This window comes from Cricetulus griseus, chromosome 2 (assembly GCF_003668045.3).
Source record: "Cricetulus griseus strain 17A/GY chromosome 2, alternate assembly CriGri-PICRH-1.0, whole genome shotgun sequence".
NCBI lineage: Eukaryota > Metazoa > Chordata > Mammalia > Rodentia > Cricetidae > Cricetulus > Cricetulus griseus.
In genome coordinates, this window is record NC_048595.1 from 37,992,854 (window position 1) to 38,020,455 (window position 27,602).

The 27,602-nt window shown below is 37.0% G+C and overlaps 1 protein-coding gene across 1 annotated transcript; it reads right to left on the reverse strand.

The window, feature by feature from the left end:
* Window positions 1–20,015: 20,015 nt before the first annotated feature.
* LOC100758132 (selection and upkeep of intraepithelial T-cells protein 8-like) lies at window positions 20,016–27,260 on the reverse strand. Its single transcript, XM_027402283.1, has 4 exons — window positions 27,182–27,260; window positions 21,080–21,427; window positions 20,461–20,746; window positions 20,016–20,037 (listed from the first exon to the last, which is right to left on the reverse strand). Exons 1-4 carry the CDS (start codon window positions 27,258–27,260, stop codon window positions 20,016–20,018), a joined length of 735 nt encoding a protein of 244 aa, XP_027258084.1.
* Window positions 27,261–27,602: the final 342 nt, after the last annotated feature.

Sequence of the window (27,602 nt, forward strand, 5' to 3'; positions counted from 1 at the left end):
CCTAACTTTTCTTCCCACCCTACGTAGCCATATGGAAGCATACTACTCTAGAATCTTCTTAAAGTATATGTAGACACACATAAAAGAGCACTTAATTAGAGTTACCCTATATTGGAGCAACAGTACCCCTACCCCAACTAGACACTCACAGACTAACAAATAAAAATCCCAGTGCCAGGAATGAATTGTCTCTTTTGAACTTGTTGGCCAGTGAGTTCCTACAGATTCCCCAACATTTCAATGTACTTAGTTACCCTCCGGAACTGAAAAGCAAGACCTTAATGCTGAAGACATACATATTTGAGTTACAGAACACATAAGATATCAATCTTGGAGGTTTTATGGAAAAGTAATATCCAATCTTACCCAGCATAAACCCTAAGAGCTATATAACAGTTACCTGCCAGGCAATACATGCCCAATGGTACAATAGTGGCATTAATGTCAGGTGCTGATATTGGGACCAATAATCTATATCTAGATAGGGCATAGAGCCTAGGAAAACCCACTAACAATTCTGCAAATGAGATATATTATTAAACCAACTCCTAGTGATTCATGTATTTATACATGTATAAATTTATATATATATCTAAGTCTTCAGAGAAGCCTCTTTCCCCTTATCTTTTGTCTTATAATTATTATTGAATTAGATTTCTCCCCATATATATATATATTCTCAAATACCCACTTTTCATTCTCTTCAAATCCATGACCTATTTTACTAGTTCTTATTAAATACATGTGTGTATGCAACACACACACACACACACACACACACACACACACACACACACACACACACACTCCTAAGCATAACCTATGGAGTCTGTATAATTGTATAATGTTACTTGTAGGTATGTTTCTAGGGCTGACAATTTGGCACTGGACAAACAATTGGCATGCCCTTTCCTGGGGGAAAACTACCTCTCCCATTCCTTTTTGGAGGGGGTAGTTTATAGTTCTTTGTGTATGACTGAAGATTCATGGACTTTTCTCAATTCAATTTGGTATGTTCATTGTTGTCATCTCTGTTCTACTCACAACTTTGAATGACCCACATATTCAGCACAGGCAGTCATGCTGATGAGACTCTATGCATGTAGCCTCTAATATTACTAAGAGATACATTTTCAGCAAACTGAATGCTATTCTGGCTCTAAACAGTCTGTCTACTGTCTCTTCAAAAATGTTGCTTGAGCCTTAGGTGTGGGATTGTTCTGTAGGTGTATCCATTGGAACTGGGCTTCATATATACATTTTGATTGGTTTTGGTTTTGATTTTCTGTAAAGGTCTCAATCTGCTACAAAGAGAAGTTTCCTTGATGGTGGATGAAGGCGACAGTTTGATATGAGGACTAATGTTTAGAGATTGTTGTTAGCAATTATGCTGCTTTATTAAATTGCTGGTTGTAGAGTCTCCTCCAATAACCATGGCTTCACTAGCACCAAGTAGTTAGCTGAGTTTCAAGTACCAGGAATGGTTTATCGCTTGTCATGTGAGTCTTAAGTCCAATTGGAGAGCTTTGGTCTACCACCAAGTAATGTGTGACCTATTGAACCATTCTGGTTATCATGCCATGTTGCTTATTGTTTTGGTTCATGTTTGTCATATCTGTCTATGAATGTTAGTTGCCTCCCTCCTTTGGAAGTCTGCATGGAACCTTGTGATATCATGAAAAATAGTCCTTAGGGAGGAGGCTTTCAGGTCCGTTCAAGATCAGGTCTCTGGGCCCTGATCCTGAAGTGCATGGTGTCTTCAGCAATAGAGACTTACATTCATCTTCCATGGTGGGTAACCAAGGGCAATAACAATAGTCCATTTGGGGAATCTCTTGGAAAACCCTAGCCAAAAATCGAAAGGAGAGCTACAGAAGCTTCTGTTTATCACAGAGATTCAACTTGTCAAAGTATAGAGAATAAGAGACTGTTTAATATTCATCCATAAATGTAACATCTAGAACACATCCATCTTACAAAGGCTGAGGGGTTATTGTGAATGAAGAAGCAGAAAGACTGTAAGTGCCAGGAATGGTTTATCAGTACAAGGCAGCATGCTTTCTAGACAGAGTAGGACAGTTGCACATAAGAATTCATAGTAATTGACATAGTATGTATAAAATCTGTATAAGTTCAAGCCAGAAAAATGCTAGCCTGGAAAGATGTGCTGAGGCACAAAATTCCACCTCTAAATAAGGAGGTATGGCAATTGATAGCCTCTGAGAGAGGGAGAGTAGGTTTTATTTAAAGGTGTTATCCCTGGTAGGTGACCAGGTTGCAGTGGAGAATTATACTTCCTTGGGTATGTGGGCAGTATCAACTGCACTTGATAAAGAAGAAAAGAGGGCACAAAGTTGTGTGGGAAGAAAAGGGAGGTATCTCTGAAAGGAGTATGAAGGAGGGATCAATATGATCAAAATACAGTATAAAAATTCTCACTGGGTTGTGTTGATGTGTCTATTTAATCCCAGCACTCAGGAAGCAGAAGCATGCAGATCTTTGTGAGTTCCCGGACTCTATACAGATAGAGTCCCAGGACAGCCAAGGATCCTCAGAAAATCCCTGTCTTGAAAACAAAACAAAATTCTCAAAGAGCTAATAAAAATGAGAAAAATAAAATCATGAGTATTGTAAGTAAATGGTTGAAATTGTGAACAGTTGTCTTGAGTGAGGCAATCCAGAAACAAAACAGAAACATTTCATGTTTTTTTTTTCTTATGTGGATGTGATCTTTGATTCTGTAGATATGTGTGTTTGCTTTGCAACGTTAATAAATTTATAAAGGAACATAGGAGAGTCTCCACTCTTTCAAAGTCCAGGAGCTAGAATAGTTGTAGAAAGGGCAGTAACAATGGAACAGGAAGGATTCCATGGAGTGGGTGATTGAAGGGCTGGGTAGAGGAGGGAATGAGGAGGGATAACTAACACTGCAGTCCTTTGGAAAGAGACATCTAGAAACCACCAAGCTAAATACCCAACCCTCTAGAAAATTTCTAAAATACCACATGCACAGACAGACAGACAGACAGACAGACAGACAGACAGACAGACACACACACACACACACACACACACACACACACACACATTGTTCCATTATTACTGCCCTTTCTACAACTATTCTAGCTCCTGGACTTGTGTGTGTGTGTGTGTGTGTGTGTGTGTGTGTGTGTGTGTGTGTGTGTGTGTGTGTGTGTGTTTTAAATAGGGTTGCTCTATAATAGATGGGCAATTCCCATTTAGACACTTCATAACAGTAAATACAATGCCCAGTACAGGGAATGAGTAACACTTTTTTTTAAATTGTTGGCCAATGTGCTTCAACAGACCCCAGACATTATGGCTTATTGTGAACCCTATGAGACACAATAAGAATATAACCATCAGAATGTGTGTACATTATAAAATTCAATTTATTGAATTGGTTTATGTGATAGGATCTAGGGAGGCAGAAAATCCACTACTTTCTCAATCAATGAATCTGAATGTCTTTGCAGTCTCAGCACAGTGTAGAAGTTCTGGTACTCAGTCTATATTCAAAGACCAAAGAGGATGGCAGTGATAGCAGTGATAGACACACTTGCTCAGAAAGAAGCAAAGGCAACTAGGGAACAATACTTATTTTTCAGAATTCAAAAGCAACACCTACTTTGAGGGTCAGTCTCTTCACTTTCTCCTCAGTTAAATTCATTTATAAATGTACAGATGGGGCCATTGTTACTAGGCCTCTGGACAAGAGGGAGTACATCATGGAAAGAGTAAATGGTAGAGCAAAACCACTCACACAATGGCTACACAACAAAATAAAGTAAAAATGTGGGCCACATTCTTATTATCCTCTTGAGTGTGTGCCCATAATTACAAAGATACTACCCACTACTCAACTTCACTTCTCCAAGGGTTCATTGTCCTTTAATATTACCACACTGGGGACCATGCTTTTACCACTAGGACTTTTGGAGGGCACTTAAAATATTAACAATGCCAGTGGACATGCTTTTACATCTGTCTTATGCTGTAGACTCTTCTCTCATCCTGTTTTCTTAGAACAACTCATTGATGAATCTGGAGCATGAGTCTTTGTTTTGTTTCATATGTTCTTTTTTCACTTTACTGTAAATAGATGTTAGAATACAAGATAATACATTATTTTTTAAGTTCTCTTATCAGAAGCCATAATGCATAGAGTAATATAATAGGTAGGTTAGTAACCTTATCTTCATTAACAACATAATATTTGTTTTTGTGATAGTACCAGCTATTGATATTGTCTAGGTCATAAAGTTACCTGCTGGTTTCCATGGAATATCAGTCCCAGGATCCTATTGCTACAATTCCTTTATAGGGAGGGACCTAAGCAACATTACCCATTCTCCTAAGGTCCCAAAGTAAACCAAGACATGTGTACTGGGTGGTTTTGTATGTCAACTTGACACAAACTAGGTTCATTAGAGGAAGGAGCCTCAGTTGAGGAAATGCATCCTTGAGATCCAGCTATGAGGCATTTTCTGACTTTGTGATCAAGGGGGAAGGGGCTAGCCCATGGAAATAGTGCCATGGCTGGGCTGTTGGTCTTGGGCTTTATTACAAAGGAGGTTGAGCAAGCAATGGGAGGCAAGCCACTAAGTAGCTAGTCTTCATGGCCTCTTCATCAACTCCTGCCTCCAGGATTCTGCTCTCTTTGAGTTCCTGTCATGATTTCCTTCAGTGATGAACACCAATGATTTTTGATCATGTTGTGTCAGGAGTTGGGTATTGCAGTGACAGAACTGACCATGTTTTTGTAAGGATTGTGGAAGGACTTTGGGCAAGAAGAACCATTTATTGTTAAAAGCTCAGTGGGGTGTTCTGTGGAACTTGTAAGAAAGAATGTTAAGAACAGTGCAGAAGATAAGAGGACTGCCTTGTGAAATTTCAGAGGGAATATTAAAAACACTACCAGGCTGTTATGATAAATATTTCTGCCAAAGGCTGCCGAGCCCCACCGCCACATGTGGGCAGTCTCCGCCAGCCGCCCAAGTTCTGCCCACTGCGTGGATTGACAAAATGATTGAGACATATTAGATACAATACTACTTGGCCAATGACTAGGATTCTCATCTGTCAGCTCAGTCTTAATTATCATACATCTATATATTTTATAAGACTTATCTTATCGGACGCCTTATTGGCATCCCTCCTTGCCGGTGGATCACATTGTGCTGCTGGAGGAGCAAGGGGAAAAAGGGACCCTTCCTGTTTCTCCATCGCTTAAATATGAGTCTCCTTGCTATGTCACTTCCTGCCTGCATCACTACTTCTCTACCACATTTCCCAGAATCCTCTTTGACTCCTAGTCTTGTCTAACTTGCTGTCTCATTGGCCAAACAGTATTTTATTTAACAATCAATAAGATAAACATACACAGAAGTACTTCCCCATCACCAGGCAGTTTATTATTTTGAATTAAGATCCTGTGGTTTTTCTTAGCTGGGGGCTGGAGAATCAGCTGTGATTAACAAGATACCAGAACTACTAACGCAAAATTTTGCTTTGATGGAAGACTTACTGATGGTTGGGTGCAGGTAAGAAATTAGTGAAGGTCAGGGGTGGATTGGGAGATGTTGAGGTAGGAGAAACTTCAGTGTTGGCTCTGGGTCTTACATTTGCTCTCCTCATGGCACCAATCTATAAATCATTAGGAACCATTTCATTAACTTTTTTTGCCAGTCATTTTTTCTTTATTTGAATTTGAAAAGGGATCAACTTTATAAATACAAATACAAAGTTATTGCTGTGTTAATCTATGTCTTTCATTTTCTTTTGACAGCTACACCAGGCGACGAAAGCCCAGAGTCTGCCATGAATAATTCATAAACAACACATAGGTTTATTTGGAGATCTTAAAAATCCTTGGCTTCAGGTTGACATTTCATCCATTACAGGGGAAGAAAAGATCTTCATTTTTCTAGTGCAGTGAACTAATTTAACCTCCCCATTGCTGAAGCACAATGCTCACTGGTGCACAGGCATGGACTGCCACCCACACAGCACTGGAACAACAAACATCATTATATTTCAAGCTATAAAACTCAAATTCTAATTTGTGAGAAATTAACAATAACTTTTGATGACTCACTGGATACAAGATAAGATTTATGTAACTTCATAAAGAGAAAATCATCATCCAAAGTAAAGATGTCATTTGTTTTTTTTTTTAATGATTTTATTTTCAACTTTTTTATTTGAATTAGAAACTGAATTGTTTTACATGACAATCCCAGTTCCCTTCTCCCTCCTGTCCTCCCCTACCACTATCCCAACTAAAACCCTATCTATCACATATCCTTTCTGCACCCCCTGGATGGTGAGGCCTTCCATAGGGTGTCATCAGAGTCTATTGTATCCTTTGGGGATAGGGCTTAGGCCCAGTCCCGTGTATCTTGGCTCAGGGATTATTACTCTATATGGAATGGGTTCCCAAATTTCTTCTATCCTAGGTCTATGGGCTATCCAGTCTCTGGTTCTTGAGATCCAGGATGCATTGGGCATGTGTTCCATCTCATGGATTGGTCCTCTGGTTACACAAGTCCTCTAAGTTTTGTCCCACCATTGCTACAGCATATTTTTGCAGGCAGGACACTGGTAGATGAAAGGTTTTATGTCTGGGTTGGTGTTTCAGTCAAGTACAATATTTTTGATCTATAGTTAGTGTAATCTGTGGAGGTATAATATGTAGATTCAGAGGCTAACCTATGATTTCACATCCTATCCTTTAAATTCTCATTAATTTACAACTACAATGTATTTTTACATTAACACTGCTATAATTTACTTTTGCATATTCTATATATTCATAGTTTCATTTTCTTTATTCCCATTTTAGGGAAATATTTCTCAAATGATTTCATAGATTCACTTCTATTAATGTATTTTAAAATCTCTGACTATATTTTGCTCTTCTGAGAAACTATTTGAAATGGGTAAAATTATGAACTTAAACACCTCAGGATTTCATACATTGCTATTTTTCTAACATTTATTGATATACATCAGTCATTCAGTACTCATTTAAAAATATTATACCAAGAAAAGCAATGAAACTAAATATGGCATTATGAATTGCCATCTAAATACAAGAAGTATTGGGGAATAACATATACCTGAAAACACACTGACTCATTATAGCAAAAGCATTTTGATGATAAAATCAGTGTCATCTCTAATTTAATACCTATTGTCCTAAGCTCTCTGGTAGAACAAAAAATGGAAAACTAACTTTCTTCACATTTATAGTGAAAGAGTTAAAGATTGTCCAAGGAAGATTAAATTGTAATTTTCAGTTGATGAAATATATGAGCGAGACAAAAATTATTGGTGTAGAAAATAATGTCATGAATATATCTTCGGAGAGGCAATCTTTGTATTTTTAGAAGGTTCAAAAATATCAAGAAACAATTTGGTTCACACATTGAAACACGAGGTGATAAAATATGAGCAACACAGTTAATATTCTGCATGTGATTAGTAAGAGAACCAATTCTACTACTTTAAAATGTCTTCACATTTATTTATTTATTCTATGTGTTTGTGTTTGGTGCATACATGTTTGTGCAACATATAGTACCTATGGTGGTAAAAAAAGCATCAGACTTCTTGGAACTGGTATTACAGAGAGTTGTCAGGTGAAATGTGAATTCTGAGAATCAAACCCAGGTCCTCTGGAACAGCAGCCAGTATTCTTAATGACTGAGCCATCTTTACAGTCCAAACCTTTATTTTTTGATTGCATGCTTGAAGTATAAACTCAAACAGGAGAAAACTACAACTTGACCTCAAAATACTAATGTATAACACAGTAAACCCTGAGTGTAGGAATTATCTTCTTTTCTTGAGAAACTGAGTGAACATTGGCTAGTAATAAACTATAAAGCTGGAACTATAAGAAAAATATAGGCTGTGTTAGTCTTAATGCAATGACTCTTCTTGTTTACTTACTTCTTATGTATGTCCATGATAACTTGATGGTTGTAACAGTGAAAATTACCACCAGAAAAACTACCACCAGTGTCATATCTGCCATCCAGCTATTATATAAGGAAAATAGGGGATCTGAAATAGAAACTAAGAAAGTTAAAAAATTAGAAAATTAATGAAGCTGTGTATTAGACAAAGAGAAGTTAAATGATATCATTTAATATCTTTTTACTATCTCTTAGGATTCTTCAAAGATGAATGTGGTGATAGATGCCTTTAATAAGGATTAGGAAGCTGAGGCAGGAGGACTAATTCCAGCCTCTGTTACATAAGAAATTCTGTATCAGAAAAGAAAGGAAAAAAGAAGGGAAGGAAGGAAGAAAGGATGAAGGAAGATGAAGAGAAAAATAATTTAATCTGCAGAGCCATTGTTTTGCTGCATAAAATGGACTGATTCAACCAATTCTCACAACCATATAAAAGAGATATTTTATATCCTTTTGTTATTATCTACTATTGTCAATGTTCATGCTGCAATAGATGAAAATTTGGGGGAACCTCAGAATGAGTTGAATGAATTTTGGGTTTAAGAGAAATATAAATATTTGGAAACCATAATGTAACAAGCAGAATTGACTTCCAAAATATCCATACATACTTTCTAAACATTTGCATCATGTTATATTATATTGAAAAGGAGTCTTCTGATGTCGTTAAAGCTATAAACCCTAAAATAAGATTGTTTGGGTGAACCCAATCTAATAATACAAACTCTTAAAAGAGGAGACACTAGCCAGATTCAGAAAGAAGAAGATAGAGAGTGATGTATCATGGAAAGACACCCGACCCATCTTGTTTTCCAGGTCTCATTGGAAACATATGATGTAATTCAACTCAGGCTCCACATGATGGCTAGCAAGAAAACAGGACTCCATAACCACATTTGCACCAAACTATCCAACAATATAAACAAACTTGGGGATCCACAAATGAAACACTGATTAGGGTAGAACCATACATGATTGATCATCAAACAAAAAGAAGTCAATGAAATTATTCTTAATGATATTCTGCTACACTCATAGAATGGGTGCCTAGCCCAGTCATCATCAGAGAGGCTTCCTCTGGTAGCTGATGGGAGCAAATACAGAGACACACAGCCAAACATTAGGAGGATCTCAGAGAAGCCCATATAAGATGGAGAAGGAAGGACTGTAGGAGCCACAGGTTCAATGGCACAAGGAAAACAAGTAAGCAAGGTTCCTAGGGGCTCAAAGAGACTGAAGCAACAATCACAAAGCTTGCATGGGTCTGCAGTAAATCCTTTGCACACTTGCTGTGATAGTTTAATTTGAGGTTTTTATGAGGGTTCAAATGGTGAAAGTGGGAATGTCTCAGACTCTTTTGCCTGCTCATTAGACCCCCTTTCTCCTACTGGGTGGCCTCACCCTGCCTTGATAGGTGGGTTTATGCCTAGTCTTTTTGAATCTTTTTGTGCTATGTTAGGTAGGTATCACTGGGATGCCTGATTTTTTTTCTGAAGTGAAATAAACAGTGATTTGGGGAGGGAGAGGAGATTGTGGGGGTTGGGAGACTTGGAAGAGTGGAGGGAGAGGAAGCTCTGATTCAGATGTAATGTATGAAAGAAAATAAATAAAAATAACCAATATGGGTCTCAGGCCCTACTTCTGCTTGCCCTCTTTGGGATCTCCTAGCCTGGGGACTGCATGCAACCCAGTCTACGAACATTGCTGGGCTAGTACCACCATTACTCAGAGGAGAGGTGAGCATGTGCCCCTTACTCAGGCCCAACTTCTGCTTGCCCTGTTTGGGATCTCTTGGCCTGGGGACTGTGGGCAGGTCTACTGGCCCCAAGCAGATCAAGCCATCCAGAGTCTGTTGACATCCACCCAGCAGGAGAGGGAGTGTCTTAGACCCACCTGCAATGACCTTGAGACTCATTGTAGTGTTGGACCTGCTTGCACCCACCAGAAGAGAACCTTGGACCCATACCCACCAGGAGAGGAAAAGACCCCACGTGCACCCTCTAGAAGAATGGATGGACAGGAGACAATATAAGAACACATTCAACAACAGAAAAACCAATATGATGTCACCAGCATCTAGAGACTCTATGTTAGCAAGACCTAAACATCCAAACATAGATGCAGCAGAAGAGAATGACCTTAAAAACAACTTCATGAAGATGATAGAGAATCTAAAATGGAAGAAAAAAACAAACAAAAAATTCAAGCAATGGAGGAAAAGACAAACCAAAAATTGTAAGAAACAATTCAAACAGTTCAATGTTTGAAAGCTGAAATAGAGACAATAAAAAAACCACAGTCTGAGGAAATGCTGGAATTAGAAGAGCTGGGTAAACAATCAGGAACTACAGATGCAAGCATAACCAACAGAATATAAGAGATGCAAGAGAGAATCTGTGGTGTTAAAGATACACTAGGAGAAACAGATTCATTTACTAAAGAAAATCTTAAGTCCAACAAATCACAAAATATCCAGGAAATATGGGACACTGTGAAAAGGCAAAACCAAACCCAACTCAAAGGGACAGAAAATATATTCAACAAAAATCATAGAAGAAAACTCTCCCAACCTAAAGAAAGACATGCCAATGAAAGCACATGAAGCTTACAGAACACTAAATAGAGTAGACTACACAAAAATGTTCCCCTACCACATAATAATCAAAACACCAAACACACAGAATAACAAAAGATTATTAAGAGCAGCAAAGGAAAAAGACCAAGTAACATAAAAAGGCAAACCTATCAGAATTACACCAGACTTCTCAATGGAAACTCTGAAAGCCAGAAGGACCTGGATAGATATTCTACAAACAGTAAGAGACCAAGGATGTCAACCCAGTCTACTAAACCCAGCAAAGCTTTTAATTACTATAGATGGAGAAACAAGATACTCCATGACAAAACCAGTTTTAAACAGTACATATCTACTAATCCAGCTCTACAGAAAGTACTGGAAGGAAAACTCCAACCTAAAGAAGTTAACTACACTCAAAAAACACAGGCAATAGATAATCCCACTTTACGAAAACCCAAAAGAAAAATCAAGGTAAATCCACACACAATACCACCATCACCATCAAATCCAAAACAAACAAAAAGGAACAATCAATGGTCCTTAATTTCCCTCAATATTAGCGGTCTGAACTCACCTATAAAAAGACAGAAGCTAACAGAATGGATAACAAGACAGAATCCATCCTTCTATGCATATAAGAAACACACCTCAACTTCAAAGACAGACAGTATCTCAGAGTAATGTTTGGGAAAAGATTTTCCAATCAAATGGACCCAAGAAACAAGATGGTGTAGCTATCCTAATATCTAACAATTTAGACTTCAAACTAAAATCAATCAAAAGAGATGAAGGAGGTCATTTCATATCTTCACAGGAAAAATCCATGAGGATGAAGTCTCAATTCTGGTCATCTATGCCCCAAATATAAGGCACCCACGTGTGTAAAAGAAACATTACTATAACACAAATCCCACTTAAAACCTCACACACTTATTGTGGGAGACTTCAACACCCTCGTCTCACCGCTAGACAGGACCACCAGACAGAAACTTAACAAAGAGACAAAGGAACTAACAGAAGTTTTGACCCAATTGGGTTTAACAGACAACTAAAGAACATTGCATCCAAACACAAAACAATATACCTTCTTCTCAGCATCACATGGAACTTTCTCTATAATCAATCACATACAACATAGCAAACCTCAACATGTACAAAAAAATGGAATAACTCCCTGTTTCTTATCAGACCACCATGCTTTAAAGTTAGAATTCAACAAAAACATGAATTGCAGAAACCTTACAAACTCTTGAAAATTGAAAAATGCTCCAATTGCACCATTCCTGAGTCAAGGAAGAAGTAAGAAAGAAATTAAGGATTTCCTATAATCCAATGAGAATGAAGACACAACATACCCAAACTTATGGGACACTTTGAAAGCAGTACTAAGAGGAAAGTTCATAGCACAAAGTGCCCACAAGAAGAAACTGGAGAACAGTCACATTAAAGAATTAACTGCACAACTGAACACTCTAGAACAAAAAGAAGCAAACTCACCCTGGAGGAATAGATGCCAGGAAACAATCAAATTGAGAGCTGAAATCAATGCAGTAGAAACAAAGAAAAGAATCTAAAGAATCAATGTAACAAAGAGTTGGTTCTTTGAGAAAATCAACAAGATAGACAAACTTTTGACAAAACTAAACAAAAGGCAGAGATAGAACATGCAAATTAACAAAATCAGAAATGAAAAGGGGGCCATAAAAACAGACACTGAGGAAATCCATAGAATTTTCAGGTCATACTTTGAAAACCTGTACTCCTGTACTTCTGGATAGATTTTACTTACCAAAATTAAATCAAGACCAGATAAGCAATTTAAACAGATATATAACCCCTGATGAAATAGTAGAAGCTGCCAAAGTCTGTCAACCAAAAAAAGCCCAGGGCCAGATGGATTCAGTGCAGAATTCTTCCAGAAATTCAAAGAAGAGATAATACCAATACTCCTCATTGTGTTCCACACAATAAAAGCAGAGGATTCATTTCTAAACTCTTTTTACTAGGCTACAATTACCTTGGTAGCCAGCCACACAAAATGCAATTAAGAAAGAGAACTACAGATCAATATTCCTTATGAACATTGATGCAAAAATACTCAATAAAAATACTGGATGGTGGAGATTACTTTGGGCAAGATGTGGTACCCTCAAACTAATTGGTGCAGGAGACAGCTTCCTGAATATAACACCAGTAGCACAGACACTGAAATAAACAATTAATAAATGGAACCTCATGAAACTGAGAAGCTTCTGTAAAGAAAAGGACAGTTAACAAGACAAACAGCAGCCTACAGAATGGGAAAAGATATTCACCACCATGCCCCATCTGACAGAGGGCTGATCTCCAAAATATACAAAGAACTCAAGAAGCTAGTCTCCAAAACAGCAACTTAGCCAATTTAAATAGTGGGGTACAGAACTAAATAGACAATTCTCAATAGAAGAATCTAAAACAGCTGAAAGAAACATAAGAAAGTGCTCAACATCCTTAGCCATCAGGGAAATGCAAATCAAAACAACTCTGAGATACCATCTTACACCTGTAAGAATGGCTAAAATCAAAAACACCAGTGACAGTTTATGCTGGAGAGGATATGGAGAAAGGGGATCACTCCTTCACTGTGTGTGGGAGTGCCAACTCATACAGCCACTTTGGAAATCAGTATGGTGGTTCCTCAGGAAAATAGGAATCAATCTACAACAATATCCGGCAATTCCATTCTTAAGCATATATCCAAAAGATTCACATTCACACAACAAGGGCATTTGTTCAACTATGTTCATAGCAGCATTATTTGTAATATCCAGAACCTGGAAGCAACCTAGATGCCCCTCAACTGAAGAATGGATGGAGAAAATGTGGTACATTTACACAATGGAGTACTACTCAGTGGAAAAAATAACCTAATGGAATCTTGAAATTCACAGGCAATTGGATGGAACTAGAAGAAACCATCCTGTGTGAGGTAACCCAGTCACAAAAAGATAAACATGGTATTTCCTCACTCATATATGGATCTTAGACATAGAGCAAAGGATTACCAGCCTACAATCCACACCAACAGAGTTGCTAGGAAGCAAGGAGGACACTAAGAGATACATACATGGTCCCCCATAGAAATGGAAATGGACAAGATCTCCTGAGAAAATTGGGAGTATGAGGGGAGCAGAAAGGGAGTTAGGAGAAAGAGAAGGGAAGAAGAGGAGGGGAAAGGAGGACATAAGGTAGCAGGAAGATTGAGTTTGGGGAAAATATAGGAGAGCAAGAAAAGAGGTAGCATTAATAAAGGGAGCCATTATCAGTCTAAAGAGAAATCTGGCACTAGGGAAATGTCAAGAAATCTACAAGCGTGATCCCCTAACTAGCAATCTAAGCTATAGTGGAAAGGCTACCTTAAATGCCTTTCCTCTATAATGAGATTGATGACTACCTTATATGCCATCCTAGAGACTTCATTCAGTAGCTTATGGAAGCAAAAGCAGACACCCACAGCTAAACACTGAGCTGAACTCCTAGAATCCAGTTGCAGAGAGAGAGAGGAGTGATGAGCAAAAGCGTCAAGACCAGGCTTCAGAAACCCTCAGAAACAGCCCACCTGAGCAAGGAGGAGCTCATGGACCCCAAACTGATAACTAAATTAACTACAAAAGCACATTGATAAGTGGGGAAATTATTTGTGAAGAAAATGAGAAGTTTAGTAGAGAGAATCATAAAATAAAGACAAACAAGAATCCTTTGCTGAAGGGCATAATGGAGGAAACCAAAAGGGAACACGGAGTATCAGCATCACAAGAAATTGATCAAAGAGAGTAACCAATCCTTAAACTGAGTGAGGGAGGGAGAGATTACAGAGAGATTAGAGATTATTTGGAATTATCAAAAGAGGAGGGAAAAATAAAACATGAAAAGAATGAATAAATCTTATATTGCATGGGAGACAATATCAGATGGATACGTTTTGCATAATAGTGATTATAGGAGGAATACAGAGATTATTTAACAAAATATTAGATGAAAACTTCACAACTTTAGGAAAACATAGGAGCACCAGACTACACAAATCTCAATGAAATCCAATGACACTCAATCCAAGGAATATTTCACTAGGACATACTATATCCAAACTGTCAAAAATAAACAAACACCTATCCATATACTATTGAAACAATGGCACTTACTATAATATTTTTTAATTCATGAACTGTGAACATATATATACCTAGGGAAAGGCATCAAGACATTCTGAATGCAGGAAAATCATTCTATGAACCATAGACCAGATAAAGGGTAATAACACAACACAACACACACACCTCACATGTATGCAATAGTAAGGGTTTTCTTATCCATTGTTAGTGACATGCAAATTGATGCAATGATCAGTTGCTTATAAAGGTATTTGAGCACCAACATATGATCCAGTTCAACTCATTAATCCACCCACAATTGACTACAGTGATCATTAAAACCTTCTATCATGCCAAAAACCTGCCAAACCTTCTATCATGAGGAGGAATTGCAAGCTGTTGGCTCTTGAAATAGCTGAGATGGTCTGTATCATGTCCGTGCTCCCTACATGTTCTCCTTCAGAATCTTCATGGGTTATAATAAGACATTACTTGATCAAAGATGTTCTGAGTAATTTGGGGTTAGTTGCCTTATTTTCTGGGTATTTTATTGTGAATATAAATGCAAATTGTTTGCCTTTGGTGATAAATGCATTGGAAAATTGACTTCTTAGTTTTATAAATTCTACGGGAGAATTTTTCGTGGGAATCAGACGTGTACAAGCCTTTGTATTCTATGACCCAAGGCCTATCTAGCAAGAGTTTGGAAACTAAGCAAATAAAGAGAGCCCCTCTGGTGACCACCATAACTCTGATGTTCTCTTTTATAGTTTGGAAGAAATGTGCATGTTAATAGCATAGTATTGTTTGCATTGATTGCGGCTAATGATTTTGTATACACATTTCCCCATTAGCCTTTAAAGAATAAAATATTGTCAAATGTCAAAATCATATTTTAATGATATTCTACTCACCATAAACTCTACTTCTTAATAATGACCATATTTCATACTTAATAGATCCACAGAAGGAATTAAAAGTTTAAAAAGCATCATGAATTTGGATATAAGTGAAATGTCAGTACTGAAATTAAATATTCTTTATATTTCATATATTTTCAGTACAGACTGTAAGACAAAACTAAAAATTTTTGACCCATATGCATATATGTGTGTTGATTATTAAAGGGAGAAAAAAATATTTAAAATAAATGAGAGTTGATTCAATGATATTTTCTGGAACTATATTTCTTTCTTCTGTGGCAAGAGTAGAAAGATCTGGTCCTCTACACAGCTGAAAGAACTGGCAGATTTAGTTGTTGCCTCCCACACACTTTGTTAAAATATGATTCTTTTAGATTACACCCAAACCACAGATCCTCCTGGAGATGATGTAAGTTTCACATAACTAAAGAATCCCAAAGAGACATGCATATAGGAATACAATAGAACTAAAATATGCTATCACCATTAATTCTATTTACCTTTGTTCCGTAATTGCACATAGTTATGAAGGATTATTACAGAGAAGATCATGAAACACAGGAATTGCAAGACAATTACTATTATGTCTAATTTATGGAAATATGGGTCGCATATGGGTGCACATTCTAGAACAGAGAGAGAGCCAGAATTAATAAAAGGAACTTAGGAGTATGAGACAGTAACCGAAGGACAACCACATGAAAAGGTCATTATCCCTTTCATATTCATCTCTAAGTAGAACTAAAGCATCAGGCTTGTTTTGTGACTAGAACATTTCAGCTGGATTTGTAAAACTACCAGAGATAAGAGTAATTTCCTTTTCTGACCCTAACAACCTAACCTAGCACAAAATTAGTGGCTGTAGGGACAGGAGACAGCTCAGCTCAAGTCTTCATCATATTCAATCTTGGGCAATAGTAGCTATGAGAACAGCTTTAGCTGAAATGAGGGGATTTAGTTGGATCCATGGATTCTGAAAACTGAAATGGCCTGCTCCTTCAGCGATATCAGTAAACACCCTCTCACCTTCAAGCTGCTAAGACCCTGTTCCTAAACTGAACAGACAGTACACAAATGTGTCTCTATAGAGATATGTATCCAAAGGATAGTTAATCTTCATATCAATCTTCATATCACTTTCCAGAAAAAGATGTTTTGACTTTTAGTCTCTGGATGGCAGGGAATTGTTATTTGTGTGCGTGTGTGTGTGTGTGTGTGTGTGTGTGTGTGTGTGTGTGTGTGTGTGTTTCCAGAATCACCATTGGACATACTGTGTAGAAATTATCTTATATCAAAAGAGAATAAACTTCCCATAACTACCTTGGAATAGACTATTTCAATGACTAAGTGGTCTCCACAGTCTGGAAGATGCACAAGAAGAAACGTAAAACCAAGTTGTTGGGGGATATTTGATCACACCGTGAACCCCAAGTTTGCTTTTGCATTAACTAAATAAAACTAAACTTGTGCCAGGATGTGGAGTTAGCAACTAGTTGGCAGAATGTAATCATAGAGCCTCAGAGGGCATCCAGCAGAGATAGAGAGACATAGAAAATAGGAGGGAGGATTTTGAATGGCAAGGCTTTTTTGTGTGTTTTGGTGGGGCAGAAGGACGTACTTTTGAGGAGACACCAGGAAGGAGAGAAGGTTATCTAGTTTCTGTCCAACCTCTCTGAGTTACCATGTTTTAACTCTAGCCTTTGAATTTTGAGTCTTATTCATAAATAGAACTATAGAGATTTAATTAAAGCTACCTTTAGCAGCAGTGACAGAGCCCATACCTGTGGGAATAACTTACCCACCAGGCTGCAGCCTGAGCAGACAGGCTACTGTCAGAGAAGCAGGCTGGTAACTGTGCAGTTGTAATTGCTGGCTGAAATAGCAGTAGATTAAGGCACAGCCAAAGTTAAAATCAAAGTTAAAACAACACCAAGAACTGAAAGATAACATCATAATAATATGGCATGAAATTTGGAGCCCAACATACATGGAGGTCAGTCTTGGCTATGTCCCTTATAACCTGTGTAATCCACTATTTTCTAACCTCTAAGTAAGAGAACTAACATTTAGGAATAATTAGATAAACTCAATAAATTGATTATCACAATACTTGGCACAAGTAATTGGCTAAATATAATTCATTAATTAGGAGTCCATGGATTAGATAAACTAATAGAATGGATTTCAACTTCCTTGAGTCATATTATCTTTGAATCAATGTTAAATTACAGCCTTCTTTCATCACTTTGATTCAGATTCCTTTGTGAGCTATCAAATTGCTATTCTCTGCTTTATTATTTACTCATTCTCTGAATTCTTGTGTCTCCATATAGAAGCTTTACTCTGTTCTATAGTAAACAACAGATTTTGTTTTGTCATTGGAGTTGGAAAGTTTGAGGTGACAGAAGGTTACTCTACTGTGATGAAAACAGTATTTCTTAAGAAAAGGAATATATCCTTTAATTTTCAGTGTTTCAATTAGTGCTCCTTTTAGTGTTTAGAGTGTTGTGTTTAAAGGATATAGAAATTAACTGTGGATCAGTAAAAGGCCAGGAAATATTCATAGTGACCTTCATCCCTAAAACCAACATTGCCTAGTAATCTCAATGTTTCGAGGTACAAATCCAACATCTGTGAAATAGAAGTAAGTTGTGCACTAAAGTGGAAAATGGATGTCATTTAATTTTAACTAACTTCTACTTGTGATTTAGGCATAAAGCTAAAAACCCTTAATAATTCTATCCTTCTTGATCAGTTACCTGATTTGATGAAGATAAAAATTAAAAGGTATAATAATAAATATAAAAAGATTGATATTGAGAAGAAAATGAAAATGAATTTTTTCATGTTGTTTTCATTAAACAGGGCATCTGAAAAAAAAAAGAGAACATCTTTAAAATGCACATATCATTAACAGCGCCAGACCAGGGAGATGCTGCCAGAAGGGCAGGTTTCCCCTTCAGGTTCTGCAACTCTTCTCATCCTTTTTCACCTCCCTCCCTCCTATTTCGTCCCACCACATTCCTCCCTCCCTCTCTTCCTATCACCCTCCAACTCCATCTCTTTCCCTCCCTCTCTCCCTTCCTCCCTCCCTCTCTTCCTGTCTCCCTCCCGCCCTATCTCTCTAGTTCTCCCTTCTTCCTCCTCTGTCTCTTTCCTCTTCCTTATTCCTCCATTTCTTCATTCCTTTCTTTTTCTCCTTTGGTTCCTCCTTCCTATCTGTCTCCCTCCCTCTCTTCATCTCTCACTTTCTTCCCTCTTGCCTCCCATTTTCTGTGTCTTACTCAGAACTACACACTGGTAGACCTGATTTTGTGGCAACTACAGAGAATGTCTGAATAGTAAGTTCATCTTGGAGATATAATTCCCACCTCCAATTTCTCCGATATCAATAACCCTCCCTACCCATTCAATTTTGCCTCTCCCTTTTCAAAATAAATTCTTCAAGTCCAATTTGTGTTGCCTAAATACTCTCTGGATGTATGGATTTCCACTGGATCCCAGTTGATCTATCAAGAATAACACCCTTTAAAAAGCTAATTCTCCCTTCTCAGCTACTATCAGTTGCTGATAGTTCATTAGGTAAAGGAATCTCCCTCTCTTTTCTAGGATTTTGTGTGGCTTGAGCTCATGCATGTCTACCACATGCAACTACAGCCACCTTGATTGCATATGGAAACTGAAATTTGTACAGCGATTTCACTCAAGAGGCTTACTGGTTTTTTTCCGTAAGATATGCTCCCTGTATTGAATGAAAATTCATCTTTCATGATTCTTTTCTATGATCTTAGAATTATTTTTTTAGTTTGTCTTTCACCATATATTTAGTGTATCAGTAAATTCATTCGTGTCTACTTTAAAAATATTTGTAGTATTTTACTCACTTTCTATTTGAAGCAGTTTCTTTTCATATTACCAAGCTGAATTCAAATTCTATCACCATCCTGCCTAAACCTTTCAAGTGCCTTCCTGCCTAATTTATGATTCCTATTCATTACTGTGAAATCTGATATTACAAAAGGCATCACTAGACAGCTCTATTTAGTCACAGCAAAGATTTCAGTCAATTTCCTAATTCTACAGCACATTGCAGAGTTTTTAAAAGAGAGAGAAAACCATACCTTTAGTTAATGTAGAAAAATATTGGGTGAACTAGTATCTAAAGATATAAACTCTCCTCTCCCCACCCACCCACAGTCTGTTCATGAGAAACTTAACTTCTGCACATAGGTGTTAGTGAAAGATAGCTTTGTTAAACATATGACATTTTCTTGATTTGTTTTTCATTCATCTATAATGGAATGAACAATGAGCAAGTAATCACATAATCTACATTTTACTTACACATTTTTCTTATGGCTATTCTCTCTCTCTCTGACTCTCACTCTTTGTTATATATCTCACTGTCATAACTATTTTTATGTGTTTAATCTATAGGAATTTTACAATGCTAGTTCTAGCACTGAATACTATGTGACAGTAACCAATATGTCCTAATGACTTAGAATTCATAAAAACCTACAAAATATGCTTGTATTTTTCTAATGATATATCATTTTTATCTTACTGAACTAGCATCTTGTTAAACTTGAACACAAATGAAAATTATTGTGACAATGTCTCTAGAGCTCTAAGATATGCTTAATTATAAATTTCTACCATTTGACTTTCTTCTAATACACTACACTTAACATTTGTCTTACCAAAACCAGTATCAATGATAAAGAGGCACACTCAAATAAAGTTCTGCAGTGCAGTAAGTCTTTTAACATTAATCCATTGGTTTATGCTTCCAAGTTCACAATTAACCCCTCATGACGGAGTACTTACTTGCTAGGATGAGATTTGTTTGCTTCTCTTCACCTGTTAGAGGGTTAAGGACACAGCATGTGATACTTTCCTGAGACTGGTTTCTAAGGAGAAGAGTCGTCTTCATGTGGAAAAATCTCTCTCCATCCTGTGAGTGTGATATTGAATCATATGGAACTACTTCCCCTTTGCTGTCTCTCCACTCCATTTGGGGACGTGGGAACCACCCTGCTGTAAAGCACTCTACAATGATTCCTCCAAAACCAGGACTCTGAACATGGATTTGCGTCTTCAATCCAAATGCTGGTAGAAATGACCAGGAGTTAAAAGCATAGTGATTATACTGAGTTTGGACTGATAAGTTGGGGAAAAGGGGGAATCTCAATCATAATGTTCTGCAGTCTAATAATTTGGGTGAATCAACTTTCATATTTTATTTTCACGTTATGCTAATTAATTGTTATGCAATGTATATTTCCTGCATAGTTTAATTTTGAGAGCAATGTGTGACTTTTACTCATTACTTGGCTATTTTAAAAGCATACAATATCTAAAAGCAATTACAAACTACACTGATAATTTTCATGTATTTCAGTTTAACGGGCACAACTATACTGTGTTCCACAAACAACTTACCTGCCACACTAAGGTTTGTGCTGGCCACATAACTGAAGGCACTGTCATTAAATAGACATTGGTAAAGCCCATCATCAGAAATGCTGATATTATGAATTCTCAGGGCCACTTTTCCCTTCCCAATGGCCTCTTTCACAAACTCTATACGATTTACATATTCAGGTGCAGCTTCTCCATTTGCTCCATGGCTACCTTTGTATAGGTAAACAGGTTTGGAATGGCCACTCCTGAACCAGCGCACCTCCATATACTCCACACTGCGTGGTGGGGTCACCTGGCAGCTGAGCTCAGCCTGGACTCCCACTCTAGCCACCAAGTGTTCAATGGGAGCAGTCACCATCAGATTCTCTGTGGAGAAAAAACTGAAAATCAAAATAAATCGGAAACTAACAAGACTCTGCTGCTACAAGCTACTTAGAAGAACATACCAAATCCCGCCCACATTTAAGTATTCAACAATGATTACATTCATTCTCATCTTTCAATATTTTAAAACCAATGTTAGTTCATTCTTATCTTTAAAGTAGAATGAAATGGAGTAGGAATCCCAATAATCTGTCTTGCTACTTAAGAATTCTATAAAAAGAATCTTCCAGGTATAACTACATTGGAATTCTGGAATCTATTGAATGATGTTTGTCAGTTTCTGTGACAGTATATGTGACAAAATAGCTAAGGAAAATAATTTTAATGAAAAATTATATCTTGACTCATGGTGGCAGAGGATTCACTTCATGGTAGATTTTTACCACTGTTTCTCATGCCTGCTGAGATAGAATGTCATCCTGGAGAATGTGAAACACAGTTGCCTATTGCCAGAAAGCACAGAGAGTAGAAAAGAAATGATGAGGATTTTCCAAAGTGTTCTTTTATTTGTCGAATTCCTCTAACTACACACTACCTCCTGCTTCATTCTCCATCAATAATGCCATAATATCATGAACCCATCAAGGTACTGATACATTGATGGAGGCAGAACAAACTAAGTCTCATCACCTCTCAATGGTTGGATATCTTCATTAACAACCCTTTAGCACATGTGTGTCATTGAGGAGAAATTTCAAAGCCAAATAATGACTTACAACTTCAATTAAGGTTTATAGTCATTTTCAGCTTTTATCACAACAACGCCTAGACCCCCAACCCTTAGTTTATTGATGAACAGTTGTCCATATTTTTTCAGGGTAAGTCTGGGTAGTTTATGAGAGCCAGGATGAGGAAAAAAACTTTATTTTCCAATTTTTGGAGAGCTATGTTCTGGTCATTGGTTACTGCCTCTATCACATAAGCATAGACCAAGAGGTGGTTAGTTATTTTTGAAGCTTCTCCTAAAGTTAAAATCTTACCCTTTCCTAACTGAAATTGTTTAAAGAATTTTGGTCCTTGTAAATTTATTTTTGAAAGAGAGCATTAGGGGGAGAATTGGAAAGAATACAAATGCATGGGGAAACAGTTTCTGAAGGCAGCCCTGGAGAAGCCTTAAGCGTATAAGTAGTTACAAGCTCAGACTACAAGAAGCAAAATTTAAAAGCACTGGAAAAGAAGCAAATCCCAAAGAAGGAAGAAATCACATTTTAAAGAGTCATCATATTGTTGGATTTAAATGTCTAGTTTTCAACAAAAATCTCAACACACATGAAGAATCAGGGAAGCACAGCTAATACAAAGGAAAAAATAAATCAGAGAGTCTCCCTAAAGAGATGAGATGGCAGCTCAACTAGACAAAGACTTTAAAGCAAGAATCTTAGTATGCTCAGATAACTAAAGGATGAATAAGGCAAGAAAGAACATATAAGCAGGCCATAAATATAAGTAAAGAGATTGAAAACCGGGAAAAGAAATTCAGGAACTGAAGACCACCTCAACTTCATGCCAATCTTTTATTCCCTGGTCCAAATGGACAATGAAACATGATATAATAATTTCCATTAATATTTTAATGCTTAAGTAGAAATTTCCTTGTTAGATTTAGAAGCAAACTGGAGATCCACTGACAAATGAGCAAATAAGAAAAACATGGTATATACATATAATGAAATATTGTTCAGAGGTAAAAATTCCTGCCATATGCTACAACACGGGTGCACTTAAAGAAAACTATTTTAAATGCTATAAGACAGCTAGAAAAAGACAAAATCTTCATGTGTCCAGTCACATATTCTAATTAGTAAAATACATAGAACAAAGAAGTAGAATTGTGATAAACTGAGGCATTATGATGGGGGAAATGAGGATAACACATTTAATGTAAATAAAAACAACCATGTAATGGTCCATAAAAGCAACTTATTAATCAAAGGCTACTAATACTCATTCACTTTCCTTCCATCTATCACTGCCATTGCTTTCCTTGCTATGTAATACATAATTGATGAATACATTGCTTTTACTGTTTTGAAAATCCTGTCCTCTATTAGATCAATTAATAAAATTGGGAGTATTTTACTATCAACTTTTCCTTCCCTAATGTTTATGTAGTTCTGATTATCTGCCTTTGCAATTTTCCTTATCTTCAACAAGGATAAGACAGAGATACTAATCAAAAATACTCTTCTGTTTTTGTTTCTCTAAGATAACATCAGTGTATCCTTTATATTTGAATGATAATTAATGCATTGTCGTATATAATCCTAAGTTAGTGTGGGTTTCCCTTTCCATGCTTTAAATTATTTTACTTCATCTATTTCTTGCTTGAATGGTTTCTATAAAATTGGAGGCAATTTTCTTTTTTGGGGGGTGGACAGATTTCCCCCTCTTCCCTCCATGACAGCTAGTATCTTAAATTTTATCTTCCATTTTCATTATACTTTGAATACTACATTCAGGGGTACATTTTTTCTTTGCTTTGCCTCTTACCTTGTTTGGTGTTCTCCAAGATTTGTAGATCTATGAGGAATTTATTTCTTTTGCCTTTCTTCTTGCATTACCGCTGTCTGTACACTACAGCTTTGAGAATTATCTCAGAGTTCTGACTTTTCTCTGCAAAAGTTTTAGTCTTTCTTCTCTTTATACACTCCTATGGTTAATACTCAAAGTCAGATGTTCTTTGTCAAGTTTTGTCCTCTTAGTCTACTCACGAACCCGTAAAAGAGAGATTCATTGATTCCGCTATGGTGCTTTTTACATATAAGATTTTTTTTGTTACTGTCTCAGAATTTCTAGCCTTGCTTATATTAATCAATTTGTTCTTACACATTATGCATTTGTTACTATTAGATTATTTACAATATTAATTATGGTTGTATTAAATTTATGGCCTGAAAATTACAGCCTGTGTGATTTAGTTTGTTCCATCCCTATGGACTCTGGTTTTGACTACTGTGTGTCCTGGACAGTTTTGTTGGAAGTCAAATATACTACAATTAATGTACTCTGGTGGTATGTTTTAATGATGTGGTACTAATATGTGTGGGGGAGAGAGAAGAAGCATTCTGTGAAATTATAATGTAGATTCAGGTTTTTAGTGAACCTGTGCGTTTTGGTTGTAACCTTTCTTGAGGACTTCTCAATGTCTCTGTCTCCTAAGAGGTACAGGACAAAAAGAGGTGGCTTAAGTGCAACATTACCCCTTCTTCTCCAAGGACGGTTCAGTCAGGCCAAGAAACTCAACAGGTAAGGTTGTGGGAAAATAGTTCTTGAAGTAGAACTAATTAAGGTGAATCTATTTCAGAATGGTTACTTTCTCTGTCACTCTGTTCTCACCACAAGAAACCTTGTAGAAACGCTGGAAGTAAAAGGCACCATCCACTACCCACCAATTATGGGGCTAATGTGATGTTTCTGATTCAAACAGTTCTACATCTAGGCTCTAGAAACTCAGTGATTTCAGCTCATATTTTCTACTTTACAACTTATTTTCTCAGATCTTTCTTCTCTTCCCAGAGATTCTTGACCTGGTAAATTTCTGTTCCTTTCTGGCTCTCTACCTTGGGGGAAAATGGTACAACCTATAATTTCACACCTTTTTTGAATCTAGGAAGAGTTGATGACATTCAATCTTTAACTGTTTGAAGGCTGGCTTAAAGAAGTACACAAATACCCACAATAAGAATTAACAGATATTTATTTAGGGAGTACTCATACAATGATGTTAAATAACCACCATGTTCTTCCATCAGCTTGTTATGAACACAACCCAAGAGATGGAAAATACAGAGAATCTGGATACTGACTGTGTTGTCTTTGAATTGTTTGACTACTTAGGTAGGAGCAACAGCTATTAAAAGACATTTGATCACAAATTCTGCTTAATCCAACCTATATATTTTGAAAATGCCTTGGCTTCAAAGTTTAAGTCAAAGGACATGTTACTTTGCAAAAGAGGTTCTGCTTTTGTTTCCACAGAATATAAAAAGCGGTGGATTCCTTCCAGACTAATATGGTTTGATTGAGAAAGACCCCCTGAAGCAGTGACCCAGGTTATCTAACATGCAAAACAGCTGAGACTATGCAGCCTCACAGACCACTACAGCCAGGATTATAGTCATGTGATGTGGATGTCCTGCCTGTATGGTGTAAATATATGTTTCTCTTATTGGTTTTAAAAAAAGCTAATTGTCCAGTAGCTAGGCAGGAAGTGTAGGTGTGTCTACCAGACTAAGAGCATGATGGAAACAAGAGAGACAGGGAAGCAGTTGGCAGAGAGTCACCATGAAGCCACAGGGAAGGTAGGATGCCTGGGCATTCTGTGGTAAGGCAAGACCAGGTGGAAATACTTAGGTTAATAAAAAAAAGGACTAACGATTAAGACATAGATAGCCAATAAGAAGCCTGAGTCATTGGCCAAACAGTTTATAATTAATATAAGCCTTATTTGTGTTTATCTGGGGCTAAATGGCTGTGGGAAAAGATGGGACAGAAAATCTGTCTACAGTCACAGTAGTTAGTTTTTCTAGATATACAGAGATATATTTTAGATGGATAGGTATTCTTCAGAAATTTTTAAAGGTCTACAGACTTTTGGCACTTAATATTGTTTGCCAACTTAGGGATTTTTATGAGTATGAGACACATCTGCTTCTGGAAACACAAGTTAGATCAGAGAGGGTAATGGGTATTGAAGAAATTCATTATGGAGTTTGCCTTCAATGTGACAAGGATAACCATTTGGACAAGAAACTGCTTTTGCCTAGATTTCTTGATAGCATTCTGTCCAAGCTGGACAATCAAGTTACAAAGAAAAGTGACTATTGAACTTGTCAATGGACAGGATTGTCTTCAAGATTCCTGCCTCATCCAAAAATCTGCCAGACATTCTAGGCCTATAGGCTTAAGAGGGATGCCTGAAAATTACAGAGAAACTTTGGTGATTGTCCAGGCAGTGAGATGTCTCTGTCAATTCTAGAGTTTATATATTATCCTTCTGGAGTCTTTGATGGAGTTGAAGACAGATAGTTATATTTATGGGTTTTCTTGGATATGCTAAAATATAAGTTACATATAAAACTTTAGACTCACAAAGATAAGATAGATGATAAAATATTTGCTTTAAAATTTGCCAAATGTTAATGAACTATAATGCTTGCTTGGTAACTGTTTTGCTATATATAATTTTACTATGTTAAAGTTAAAACCTTCCTTTTTTATTTAGACAAAAGAGGAGATGATAGGGGATGTCCTTCTCTATGCTGTGAATATATGTTTCTCTTATTGGTTGATGAATAAAGCTGTTTTGGCAGATGGGAAGGCAGGATTTAGTGAGGCAGGAAGTCTGAATAGGGATGGAGAAAGGTAATAGGCAAAGAGGGGGATGCCATGTAGCTGCCAAGAAAGCAAGAGATCTGGGCATCACCAGTGAGCCAAGACCATGCAGAGATACACAGATTAATAGAAATGGGTTAACAATTAAGAGAAAGCTGGCCAATAAAAAGCCTGAACACTAGGCCAGACAGTTTGTAACTAATATAAGCCTCTGGGTGCTTATTTGGGACTAAATGGCTGCTCAGGACCAGGCAGGACAGAAAATTCCATCTACAACTATTTTACTTGATATTGCAATGAAGTGATGTTACTAACCTCCTTCAATATTAAAATGGACAATGAAAGTCTATCTTGCATCCTTTTCATAATTGCGATGGATAAGAAAAAAGTAAATGTTCTTACCAGAAGTTGATGCTATCACTTGCAAGAAAATTAAGCATATATGATACCCAGAAATGTAGGAGTATGTAAGCTTCATCATATCTGAAAAGAACAAATAGAACAAGGTAACAATGAGATATGAGGTATTGATTGTCTAGATAAACAAAATTAATTCATAGTTTTAAAAGGAGACAACCTTAAGGATCCATTAATAATAAATCTCCTTAGTGTTGGAAAAAAAGAGATTGTCCTGACAGATGGCTCTATTCAGAGGAGAACTTCCCAGTTCTTAATTCCTCTAGTTAACACTCCATGGTTTCTTTAACCTTTTGTCCAGACTTTCTAAGTGAGAAGTAACCCCAGGAGATGTATTTTGCAAACAGTGGAAGAAAAACATTTAAAGTAAATTAATAGATATAGGGAACAAAACAGACAGTGTAAA

Bases quoted from the DNA above. Each gene is read 5' to 3' on its own strand.
- LOC100758132 (XM_027402283.1), bottom strand. From the start codon at position 27,260: ATGATGAAGCTTACATACTCCTACATTTCTGGGTATCATATATGCTTA. The intron at 21,428-27,181 runs GTAAGAACATTT...TTTTCTCCACAG, and splicing joins AGTGATAGCATCAACTTCTG to AGAATCTGATGGTGACTGCT. The intron at 20,038-20,460 runs GTACTCCGTCAT...TAGTTATGACAG, and splicing joins AATCTCATCCTAGCAAGTAA to TGAGATATATAACAAAGAGT.